The 13,133-nt window shown below is 41.6% G+C and overlaps 1 protein-coding gene across 7 annotated transcripts in view; it reads right to left on the bottom strand.

Annotated features, from left to right (window-relative positions):
• Nucleotides 1-13,133, bottom strand: part of LOC124721246 (CLIP-associating protein 1-A) — a 245,297-nt gene that overhangs the window by 130,593 nt on the left and 101,571 nt on the right. For all 7 annotated transcript variants that reach the window (XM_047246107.1, XM_047246106.1, XM_047246110.1 and 4 more), the window contains one exon: nucleotides 828-1,021. In XM_047246107.1, the coding sequence (XP_047102063.1) occupies nucleotides 828-1,021 (194 nt within the window). The remainder of the gene's footprint in view (nucleotides 1-827; nucleotides 1,022-13,133) is intronic.

Genomic DNA, 13,133 nt, shown 5'->3' on the forward strand with positions numbered 1-13,133 from the left:
TGACCAGGGGTTCTCTTCCTACAGCATTTTGAAACTGAAAGTTAATTATGGACACCCTGTAGATTACACTTAAAAGTAACTCAACGAAGCTTTTTTCTGCAAATAAATACAGTGTGTTTCACAGTTCTTATTACAGGCTTTTATAGGTTGCAAAAAGAACTTAGCAGATAAAGTTCTGATAAGACGTCAATGACTGGACTGTACCATTTGAATGTCAAATAAGATTAAAGATTGAATCACTTTCAAATCTCCCAATTAGTGGTATGCACACTGCAGAGACAGTGGGTTCTGACCTAGGTGCTCTATTAGAGCCCACTGCACCGGCAATGTTTCCAGTACTCATCATCAGGTTCTTGTTTATGCAATGAAGGACGTGCTCTTCAAAGTCGAGAGTGCGACACGTCCACAGAGAACTATAATTGACCCTCCTAGCAGTGACATAATAGTTTCTCACAGCCATTGTTGTAGTCAGATGAAAATGGTATGTGATGTCATAACTACAACAGGGACTGTCTTCTCAGTCTGTGTATGTGCGCACCATGAAGAAGAAAATTTGAAAGTGATGTGATATTCAAACTTATTTTATATCCAAATATTACATTTCAGGACATGGGTTCCCAATCAAAATTTTATCCACCAACCACTAGAAGCTAGTAACAGAAACTGTGAAACATAGTGAATATGAAAATTGATCTATGTAACTATTCCATTCTGTGGACACCTGGTCCCATCAAGATTACAGCTAAACTCAGCTGATAAACACACAGCCATAAATAAATATCTTCTGCATGCTATAAAAATATTAATGATAGTGTAGTTGATGGTACCTGCAACAGTTCGACCTCTTGGAAAGTCACTTCCAGCTGCCAGCCTACCTCCTCTTCCTCCTTGCTGGTCTACTAAGTTGTTTGAATTTGACATTCCCATTTCAAGATTAAGAGCTTTCTTATGTGTACTATCCAGTGAGTTTAATATCTGCTCAGCATTTTCATGAAAATGGAGCCGAAAATGCCAGAAAGCCCTACATACAAACAACAAAAGCAAACAATTATATACAAAGTACACAACACATGCAAAACATAAAAAGAAGATACAGAACATAGATGTACACGTAACTTACATGTACAGATACAACACTCATTTCACAGTCTGCATCACATTCTTTATCATGCACTAATAAATGAAGTTTATGTTACTCTTTACAAAGGGAGAAAAGAAAGGAAAACAACAAAGAAAAACAGAAAATGCAGAAAGAAAGAATTAAAGCTGCCCAAAAAATAACAACAGAAACTCGGAATAATATTCTCTAATAATGAAAAACTGAAGCTGCAATGCTATAGTGAATAAATGAGTGATATTCAATAGAAAGTACTGAAAATCCTACAGATCAAGACAAAAGATATGTAACACTATGTGCAATTCAGCTGAACATATTTGGAGTGGCTCATAATTCATGTTATACACTTCTAAAGATTGTAGAGGAAGCTTAGTAGATCAAGTTTACATAGGAATCCGCATCCGGAATCATCATACAACGAAGCAACAGAGTATTTAAGTTATATGTGCCAGGGTCTTTAAATGTATGTATGTACATGGTGATTCCATGATGATGTCACAGGAGATGGATAAACACATCAATCTGAGGCAATGGTCCCTGTACCAAAAATGAATTAGTCGAAAGTTACAAATGAAAATTATTCTGATGCCTCTGACTGTGGTATACATGTACCAGTACTGTTGTTGCTAAGATTGTAGGGTAAGCAACTTTCAGAGGTGGTAGTATATACCAAGACAAGAAAAATTGTCTAGTCAACATGGGCTCTAATATGCATAGCTGAGGATCTATGAGCACTTGTTCATCTTTGCTGTTGTGAAACACATCTCCTTCCCCAACATCGCAAAGGTAAAACAAATATGACAATTTGTTTCTCTCTTTCTTTATTTTTCCATCTATTTTATGTTTCCTGTGACAAAAATTTTATTGGAGAAAAACAGCCTTTTAAGAATGATGCAGAATGAAACCAGACTCAATCAAATGACTTACAAAGTAGGTGAGAGCATTATCCTCATTTATGTATTACCTCTTTTAGAAAAATATTTGAACCAATCTAGTATATTTAAAATAGTATACAATGAGTTACATGATGTTAGATGCATGCCAAATACAATCTGAGATTAATCATTAATACTCATCTTACTGTTCTGACATATCTTAAGCATGATAACTTCACCTAGTGTGTCATGAAATAACTAAATTACCGTTGTTGTGCACAGTTGCAGGATGAATAAATTAAGACAGTACAAATATAGTTCATCAGGAGAGTTTAACTATCATAGTAACTTCTGCAGTGGTTAGTTGCAGTTTAGCATTGACTAGCCTTTTTCTGGATTGGTTTTGTCTGTGACATGCCATCCAAAGTGAGATATAGTTGAGTCAAGAGGCATACTAGTCAATGCATAGCTACGGTTTCAAGTGAACTGCCTAATGGCAAAATTATATGTGCTACACAATGTAATATCACAGTGATTTAAGTCAAAGAGATATTTCCCATTTTAGGCCTCACGACAAAACATTAATGGAAAGGGCATAAAAATCAGATGAGAAATGTTAGTTCAGACATCCAGTGTAACTAGGAGGTTGCCCGCTCTACACACAGTAGTAAGTATCTAGCAACTTTTCTGGGTGTCTTATAAACACATATCTGTTGGGTGGAACTAACTTACTAACAAGGGTGTGCTGGAAAGTAATGCCTCCAAATTTTTTATTCTGCTCTCAATACTAGATGTGGTATTACATGTCATGTATATTACTCAGTCGTTCCCGCTTCGCTGACAAAAACTGCAACCGTATGTCGCTAGAGGGCTCTGAATTGTAGTGCATAACAAAAGATTGTGTAACGTAACTGTGTACGTCAATATATGTGCAACGACGTGCTGTAATCAAGTTTCGAACTCGAAGAGTTTGTCCATACATGGAGCACCATCTCCTTCAGTATGACAATGCCAGACCACAGATGAGTGCTGAGACATCTGCAACAATTCGATACCTAGGGTTCACTATGATAAATCATCCTCCACGCACTCCTGACTTGCCTCATTCCATTTTCATGTGGTTCCAAAACATATTCGATAACTTCACTTTGATAGTGATGAAGCAGAGGTGAGGTAGTGGCTCTGTCAACAAAGTCAAACATTCTCATGGTGATGTCAACAAGCTTGTCTTTCGTTGGGAGAAACGTGTTCATCACCAGGGTGGCTACGTTAAGACATAAATATATAGACGTGAAGAATAAATGTGTAGAATGTTAATCAAATTTGTTTTATTTAAAAACCTTTAAGAGTTAACACACAAAAAAATCAGAGCCATTACTTTTCAGCACACCCTTGTAGTGATAACAATCAGAATACCACATAGATGTAGGCAACAATACATAGTATCTAAATGCTTAAATCAGTTATGTCCAAAATTGTGCATTAATTTCAATTGTCATGAGGACTTTTTATAAGGAAATTGAACACAAAGATTTCTTAAGGGTTTCATTAATGCTTAGATGTTGCAATACGAGAGGAAAAATTTACAGCAAACAGCTTTACAGACTGACGGACTTATTTTGGAATACATAAATTATGTGTATAAAAATACAAGTTTCATTAGAGATGTATATCAAAAACTTCTCAATAATAGCATGCTGACTATCACAGAATACAACTGCAATGAAGCATTACTTGTATAATTCACTTTCACCTAAGGGAAATATAACAATAAGCAAAGGATAAGGACAAGTAACTATGAGATTTCACACCAAGAGATTGGGGATTGAGGGGGGGAGGGGGGGGGGGAGATTGCACAACTAACTGACATCACCCTTTATTAACACAATGCAGACAGAAAACTTTATGTTTAAATATATGGGGATAATAATGTCAATGTGAACATTTTTGTTGACAAAGTATATGAGGATAGGCTATTCTCACAAGATCAGGTTTCAGGTAAACTTAATCTTGATAGTATTTGACATGTTGACACTGTGTTCCTGACTGGGACTCATGTCCGCATCTCTGCCATTCACGGGCAGCATGTTTCCAATTGCACTACCTGAGCACACATCACACACTGGCATAAAGCGTTAATCTGCCACCATCTTCTCGGCATTCTCTTCCAAACTATGAGTAGGTTCTCCCATGATCTCATAGGATTAACACGTCCAGGAGCTATGCTCAGATAGCACAAATGATAGTTCACAAAACACAGGCACTTGTGTTTGAGCCCCATCACAGCACACTATTTCGACTTAGCACATGCAATTAGAAAATTCAGTCCCAGATACATAACTCCAGAGGTTAACAGGAAACAAAAATCAAAACAGTTAAACGAGTTGAAGCCTACTACCCATAAATATCAGTACCGTATCTTAATCACTGTATTACTTTGGTTTCATATTCATGGTTTGAGGGTTGTGATTTCTCTTCAGCTGCTCAATAAATACATGGCTGTGATGCAAAAATTTGTTGAAAGTCTTTACAATCCTCACACCAACATGGGACATGGTGCATTACAAGAACGTATGAGGCCTGAGAGTGAAGCATCAGCAGCATGTGGCACCTGATCGAACCCGTTAAGGAAACTGTCTCAGTTTTCAGAAAACAGTGAAAAGGCTCAACAGCACCCAGTTATTCCACTGACAAACCACATTGGCAACTTTCTGTTAGGCACTGTTTTCTTTGAGAGGTAGAGCCACATGGAAAAGCACTATATGAGAAAGAAGGAGCTCTGAACAATTCAATGTTTGGTGTAGATGAATACAGAAAATCTTAACATGTAACATTTATTTAAGTCTGTTAAACTTTGAAATGGCTGGAGAGTTATAACGTATGATCAGTGAGAGCCTCTCCGTGAAGAGGTTCTTCAATCACACGGTACAAACACTACATCTCCTCTTAAAAAGAATGTACACTGCCATAGCAACCAAATGTGGAGAGTGCCTGTGTCATTAGCCATGTTTCCATAACAGACCTCTTTTAAGTGATTACAGTCTTGGCATGCATTGTAACAATGCACATTATCATGTATTCACTGCTAGTAAAGCCGCAGTTTAAAGCTGTGAAATTCCCCCCCTCTCCCCCCCCCCCCCCCCCCCACCCAAAAAAAAATATCTCTGCCTCCAGGAGGTTTATAGTCTGCTGAAAAGTACAGTTTCCTGTTATGGACCTGGTAGTGTATCTGTGCAAGGAGCACTTGTCACACAGAGACCACAGCTACTGAGCGGCATTGCATGCCGGACCTTGGTGTGTACTTGGCCTGCAGGAGGGACAGCAATAATGTATGACAGACAATCCTGAGTGCGAGGAAGTTTATAACTCAACAGGACATGGAGTTAGCAAATATTGACAAACTAAGCATTACTCTACAAATTCTTTTAGAAGAAACTGTGTGTGTGTTGTCGTTTGGAAATAGGGGGGAGGGGTTGGGGTATATAAGAGAAATATTAAATTGGTGAGTTAAACAATAGCTGGTAAGTCAAATGTAAGGCTATATTCAGGGTAAATTTTGCAGAATGCCATGACAGTGTTATATTTCTACTGGGGATACTTTGCTCCAATGCATGATTTGACTTTGCTGGAAGGTCACTCAAGACTACAGTTAAGTGTGTAAGCAGTGTCTATGAGTCAGAGCTATTGCCACTAATGTCTGGCCCAGTCGAACTATTGACTTCAAGTAATGTAACTCCCTCCCATCACAAATATTGGCATTTCATCTCATACATGTGTGAGTCTCCTGATGCCAATGCATCATCCATGCACTGTCTGGTGATGGAAAGTACAACAGTGCTACTACAAAATCTGCCTTCCCATGTTCAGTTTGTTTCAAATTAATATAAAATTACTGTTTAATGAAGTAAGAAAACAACAAATATAAAATGTGTGTACCACATCTCCAGGATGGTTGTTCCTGAAAAGGCCCACAATCAGATCTTCGGGTGGTCACTTACCCAAGAGAACTACACAGTCAATCAAATCAAGATAGGAGGATGAAAATGGGAAGCATTTTTATTGAGGATTGCTGCAGGTAACGTGAAAACGATGAATAAGAAAGTTGGACAACATGAAGAGAGAAATAGAGAGACATTTTGTAAGTCTTGTAGGGCTTAGTGAGGTTCAATGGGAAGGAGAATCTGAATGTTGAGAAGACAATTTATGAAGGATCGGAAAGGAAGGCAAATGGAGTTGGAGTTACATCAAAGAAACAGTTAAACATGAACATAGTTAGGGGTATTCAAATTAGTGACAGAGTGTTAACAGAGAAATTAAACAGTAACTTTGTGAATACATTGATTATTAAAGTCTACATGCCAACAAGAAATGCAAACGAAGAGGAAGTGGAAAAAGTATGTGAGCAGACTGGGGAAGTCTGTGAAGAAAATTGGAAAGGACAATTAACAACTGTAATGATGGGAGATTGGAATAGTATAGTGGAAAGATGATGAGTAATATAGTTGGAGACAATGGACTGGAAAAGACCAATGAAAGGAGTGGAAACCTAATAGGTTTAAGTAACATCAACAGATAGCATCTGAAGAAGGCAACGAGTTACATGGCCGAAATATTGTGCCAGAGCGACACAAACATCCGACAGTAGACCCGATTATTCCACATGTCAAGATCTCGCCGGGAAAGCCTGAAGAGTTACATCAGAAAACTCTACGGGGCGGAGATGTACCTTAATATTAAGAAGCTGGATAAGCTTCGACAGAGGAAGGGGAGGATGCTGAGTTCTCTGTTTCCTTCTGAGATGCCGAGAGGGGGATGTAGTTCCTGTCTTCGCCAGGTTGAAGCATCATGTCAACACCAGAACGGCGAACAGAATGGAACACCGTGCCAGCCTCGCACTGGTAAGAGAAAGAGTGCGTGACATGCACCACTGCCTAGATGTAATGTCCAGGGAGTTGCTGTATCTCCACCTTTCCATAGCAGCTACCCTGACCCGAGAAGACTGGGACCAGGTTGATGGTGCCTCTTGGTCCTTGGCTGAATGCACCACGAGGAAATCAACAGCATGTCAACAGGCCAAGTTTGAGCGCCTTAACAAGAAGGTACAACAGGATGGGCACGCATGGACTGTGGTCAACCTGAGCGACAAACAGCTCGATGAGGCCACCTCAAAAGCACTCAGCAAGGGCCTCAACTTTGCAGTGACTCCCAGAAGCATACCTGTTGCAGCCTTCATCAGTTCGGTTGAGCAGGTCGTCCACACACTACCTTCCAACGTGTCTGAAGAGATCCGCAGGGAGACCTGCAGGGCACTCACCAGGACGTAGCCCCCCAAATCCAACATCTCGAGCGAGGAGAGGGTGGCCCTCAGGCAGCTATGGGAGGATGACAGCGTTGTAGTTCTGCCAGCTTATAAGGGTAACTCCACGGTCATCTTAAACAAGTTGGAGTATGATAGGAAGATGCAACAACTTCTGGAAGACACTGCTTACAAACCACTAGATGGCGACCCCACTGACAAGGTGGACAAGACGACCCGAAAGTTGCTGAAGGAGACAGGTCTACCTGAACAGGTCATCAAGAAGCTTCATCCCAAAGCACCTGTACCACCCAGACTCTACGGACTTCCCAAGGTCCACAAGGAGGGGGTCCCTCTTCGACCTATTGTCAGTAACATCGGTGCAGCGACATACCCCACTGCACAATACCTGCAGAAGATATTGGCATCATATGTGGGCCAATATGCACACCACATTCGGAACTCTGAGGACTTCATACAACCGCTAAGGCAGCTACACACCGTGGACTCTGACATCATGGTCAGTTTCGATGTGGTGTCGCTCTTCACATGAGTGCCACTCACCGATTCACTCAAGACCATTGGAGAGAAGTTCGATGGTGCCCTGCTCTACCTGTTCAAGCATGTACTGACCTCAACATATTTTCTTTACGGGGGTCAATTTTATGAGCAAAAGGAAGGAGTGGCAATGGGCAGCCCTTTATCACCAGTGGTAGCCAACCTTTTCATGGAAAGGTACGAAGAGGAGGCACTTGCATCAGCCACTTACCAACCCAAGTGCTTTCTTAGGTATGTCGATGACACTTTTGTCACTTGGCCCCATGGCAGGGAGAAGCTAGATGACTTTTTGGAACATCTAAATTCATGCCACCCTAGTATAAAATTTACTATGGATCTAGAGAAGGATGGACAGCTCCCATTCTTGGATGTCCTGGTCAAGAGGAAGGCAGATGGCACTCTGGGGCACAGTGTGTATCGTAAGCCCACCCACACTGACTTATACCTTCAAGCCAATAGCTGCCACTACCCCGCACAGAAAAACGGAGTCTTGAAAACATTAGTTCACAGGGCTTGGGCTCTGTCAGATACGGAAAGTCTGGCCACAGAGATTGAACATCTACAGCTGGTGTTCAGCAGAAATGGATACTCCTCCACAGACATCCAAAGAGCACTTCGTGCTACCAGCCAACCACAGAGTACAGAAGAGGAGCCAGAGGAGGCGAAGAAGGTGGCATACCTGCCATATGCTGGACCTATTTCTGCGAAGATCAGCAGAATTCTCTCAAAATACGATATAAAGAGTATCTGCTGCCCACCCTCCAAAATTGGGACAATGCTAGGGAGTGTGAAGGACAACCTGGGGCTATGTAAACCAGGCATTTACAACTTCCCGTGCCAGTGTGGAAAATCATACATTGGCCAGACAACCAGGACAGTGGACGTCAGGTGCAAAGAACACCAGAGGCACACCAGACTCGGACAGGCAACCAAATCTGCCATAGCAGAGCACTGTCTGGAGCTCGGTGACTCGATGGACTATAACAACACCAAAATTGTGACACAGACTCCAAGATTTTGGGACAGTGTCATAAAGGAGGCCATCGAGATGAAGGTCACAGACAACCTAAAAACTGAGACAGCGGTTACCAGCTCAGCTCAGCATGGAGTCCGGCTCTGGAGCTTATCAGGGAACCAACGAAAGGAACCAAGAAACTCCTCAAGAAGTAGTAACACCGCAACAGGAGCAGTGCCAGGCGGGTGCGGACCGCGAACGGAATGCCCGACAAACGACGGGCCTCAGACAGCTGCCACAGATGGAGACCAAGTCGGGCGGGGACGTCCGAGGGAGCACCAGGGAAGAGACAACACCTTACAAGCAGCGCCAGGCGGGCGCGGACCACGAACAGAGCGCCCGACAGGAGATGGGCCTCAGACAGCTACCACAACTGCAGATGGTGGATGAGGCGGGCGCAGACGTCTGTGGGAGCACCGGGGAAGTGCCAGCACCAGAGAAGTGCCAGCACCTCAGGAGCAGCGCCTAGCGGGCGCAGACCTCGAACGGAACGCCAAACACGGGTCCGGCCCCAGACAGCTGCCACGACCACAGATGGTGGACGAGCCGGGCGCGGACATCCATGGGAGCACCAGGGAAGGGCCAAAACCTCAGGAGCAGCACCACGCGGGCGCGGCCCGCAAACAGAACACCCGACATAGGACGGGACTCAGACAGCTGCCACAGATGGCGACCAAATCGGGCGCGGACGTCCAAGGGAGCACCGGGGAAGAAACAACACATTACAGGCAGCACCAGGTGGGCGCGGATGGCAGAGAGAGCACCCAGCGCCCTCTGGGCATAAACACTGGACAAGATCCTCCAATACAGCAGTCTCAGGTAGCACCTGAAGAAGGCAACAAGTTACGTGGCCGAAATATTGTGCCAGAGCGACACAAACATCCAGCAGTAGACCCAATTATTCCACATGTCAACATCAACAAAGATTATACACATTAAACGCTCCAGGTGATACTGCTAAATATAAAATAAACTTTGTCATTATCACAGATTCAAAGACAAACATGGCAAAAACCTTTCCAGGTGCTGATGCTGATATGGAACATAATTTACTTGTAGCAGATATTATGACAAGATTAAAGCATATTAAAAAAGACTACAGATAAAGAAATGGAATGTTGAGAAACAAAAATGTTAACTTTTAAGAAAGAGTATACTGTACGTCAAAAATAAATAGGAACATGTAAGGAAACCTGCAGAAGTCACTGAAGAGTGAAACATCATTAGAAATACATATTGGAAGGAACAGAGAAAGATACTGGAGAGGAGAAAAGAGCAAGAATTAAGAAAGAGTGGATAACAGTGAGTATGCTGCATATAATGGATAAGTGCAAGAACTGTTAAGATGACAATTTAGAAAGGCAGCAGGCAGTACAGAAAACTGAACAATGAAGTAAGAAAGTGAACTGAGTAGGCTACAGAAGACTTGATGGGGAAACACTAGAGGAAATAGAAGAATAAGAAAGGAAAGTAAACTGGAAGGAATGCAGAAAACAGTAAAATTCTTACCAAGAAGATCAGTAAGGAAAAAAGGCAAACAAGGAATGTTAAACAAACATAGGAAGAAGACAGTATGCACAGAAGGGGATAAGGAAGTTTGGATTAATTATGTGGCGGAGTTACATGGCGTGCAGGCTGATTACACAATACTGGTTTTGGAAGATGAATGGAAACAAAATGAAGGAGACCGTGGTCCTAAGATATTGAAACTGGAATTGGACACAGAAATTCAGAAGGTCTGAGAAAACAAAGAATTGGGCTGTGAACAATACCATCTGAGGAAATGAAGTGTTTGGTCCAACTTCAATAACCAGATAGACTGAGGTAGTAAACAGAATTTAGGAATTTGGCATCAAGACATACTTAAGATCGTTCTAGTACATTTATCTAAAAATGTGTAATGCAAAACAATGCAAGTAAGGACTATAGGACAAGTAATTTTATCAGTCACGTTACAAAGCCTATAAAAAGAGTTATACTGAGGAGAACTGAAAACAAAATTGAGAAAAATATTGTGGAAGATCAGACTGGGTTCAGAAAGGATAAACGAAGAAGAGATGTTATAGGCTGTCTGAGAATGATTGGAGAACGAATAATGGAAATCAACCAGGAGGTGTGTATTTGGCTCATCGAGTGGGAAGAGGCTTTCAATAGAGTAATTGGAGAATTATGCTGAGAGTTTTAAATGATGTCCCTGGTAAGATAGAAAGTTAATAAAGGAGATGTATAGAAAGCAAAAAGTAACAGAGACAGAAGAGACAAGCACTGCAAGGATCCTCACTAACACCAATGCTATTCAACATACATACATGGATAAAATTGATAGTTAAGTCCACAGAGGAGGCAAAAAGCATTGTAGTTGGAGGAGAAATGATAAATGTTATAAAATACATGTCTAATCAAGCAGTACTGGCAGAATCAGAAAAGAAGCCACAGAAGAAGTTGAAGAGTATTCCTAGTAGTGGCAAGGAAGATGAAATGAGGATAAACAAAGGAAAGACAAAGTGATGACAATAAGCAAGAAGGGAGCTCCAGTTAACATATTCCTAGACAGAAAAAAGATAGAACAAGTAAAATCCTGGGAAGTTTAATTACATGCAATGGAAGCCGTACAGAAGAAATGAGGAGGAGGATACCTATGGGAAAGAGAACATCTAAAACATGAAACACTATCATCATCTAAAAGAATTCCAGTGTAGCTGAGGAAAAGATTTGCTACATATTATGTCTGTATCGCAGTGATATACAGCAGTGAATCACGTACAGTTAAAAAGAAAAGATACTGAAAAAGTTTTGAAATGTTGCCACGGAGAAGAACGCTGAAAGTGAAGTGGACTGACGGACTTAAGAATGAAGAAAACATGGAATGGAAGAAGATTATCAGAAGTGATCAAAAAAGAGAGAAAAGTCTTCGCTGGAGCATGTACTGCTTAGGAATTGTGTGCAACAAAGACTTACTGAGGAGAAAAAATGGAAGAATTGAGAGGAAGAGGTTGGAAGAGAATCAGCTCAATGTGTGACATCAGAAGAGGATGAACACACAAACAGTTGAAGGAAGATGCTCAGAACAGTACACGATGACGAGTCTCCAGTTGATTGGTTGGTTTGTTGGGGGAAGCAGACCAGACAGCGAGGTCATCGGTCTCATCAGATTAGGGAACGACGGGGAAGGAAGTCGGCCGTGCCCTTTGAAAGGAACCATCCCGGCATTTGCCTGGAGCGATTTAGGGAAATCACGGAAAACCTAAATCAGGATGGCTGGACGCGGGATTGAACCGTCGTCCTCCCGAATGCGAGTCCAGTGTCTAACCACTGCGCCACCTCGCTCGGTGTCTCCAGTTGAGAACTGCTGTGAGATTGATACGAAGAAGAAGAAGAAGAAGAAGAAGAAGAAGAAGACCATGTCCAAGCGCAGCAGAGCCATATTAAGGGTGTTCTATGTTGTAACAAGGTGGAATAGCCATGGGTGGAGAGCAGAAGTGGATGAAGATCATGCACTTTCCTCCATCACTGGTCTGCAAACTCAAGAGTGAACAGGTGTTTCCCCACTCCTCTACCCCACATCATCACAAGAAGCAATTGCAGGGTGTTTCAAAAAGTTATACCAATCCTCCACAGCACGCCTTATGAATCACTGGTGGTGCATTGTGCCAAGAAGTCTGGTGATGTTCATGCCTAATTTGTCATAGCAAGGAGAAGAAGTGTAGCTTCAAGTCTCTTTGTACTAGGAGAATCTCCTATTTTCCAAAAAAAGGGTAAGATTATGACATTGTTGAATGTGTGCATTTCAAAGAGGAAGTAGATGAAGGTGAAGCACCGAAATCCATTACAATCCTAGATTGTAATGCAACTAAATCAGATGTAGACACAGTGGACAAATTAGGCAGGACCTACATTACAACCTTTATGACAAGAAAATGAGCCATTGTAATTTTTTTACATTATTTTGTACATTAGTGTCCTCAACAGCTTCATAATTTGGTTGTACTTAAATCATGATTGGGAGAAAGGAACCAACTACGAAAGAAGAATTTCTTCTCGGTCAGGGAACATCTCTAGTACAGAAAACAGAAGTTAGTAGGGTGTTCCAACTCCCTTTAAATACCTCCACCCTCAGCCCCTAAGCCTTCTTACACCCCCAGAACGCAATTTATCTCTTGATATGAATGCACTTAGAAATGGTTCACATTTTAACATTTGTTCTTAATCCATTTTGTTTAACAGTAAACAGTATTTTTTTATAACATTAAAACACTATTTTTAGTAATCTGC

The sequence above is a fragment of the Schistocerca piceifrons genome, chromosome X (genome assembly GCF_021461385.2).
Source record: "Schistocerca piceifrons isolate TAMUIC-IGC-003096 chromosome X, iqSchPice1.1, whole genome shotgun sequence".
Taxonomy (NCBI): domain Eukaryota; kingdom Metazoa; phylum Arthropoda; class Insecta; order Orthoptera; family Acrididae; genus Schistocerca; species Schistocerca piceifrons.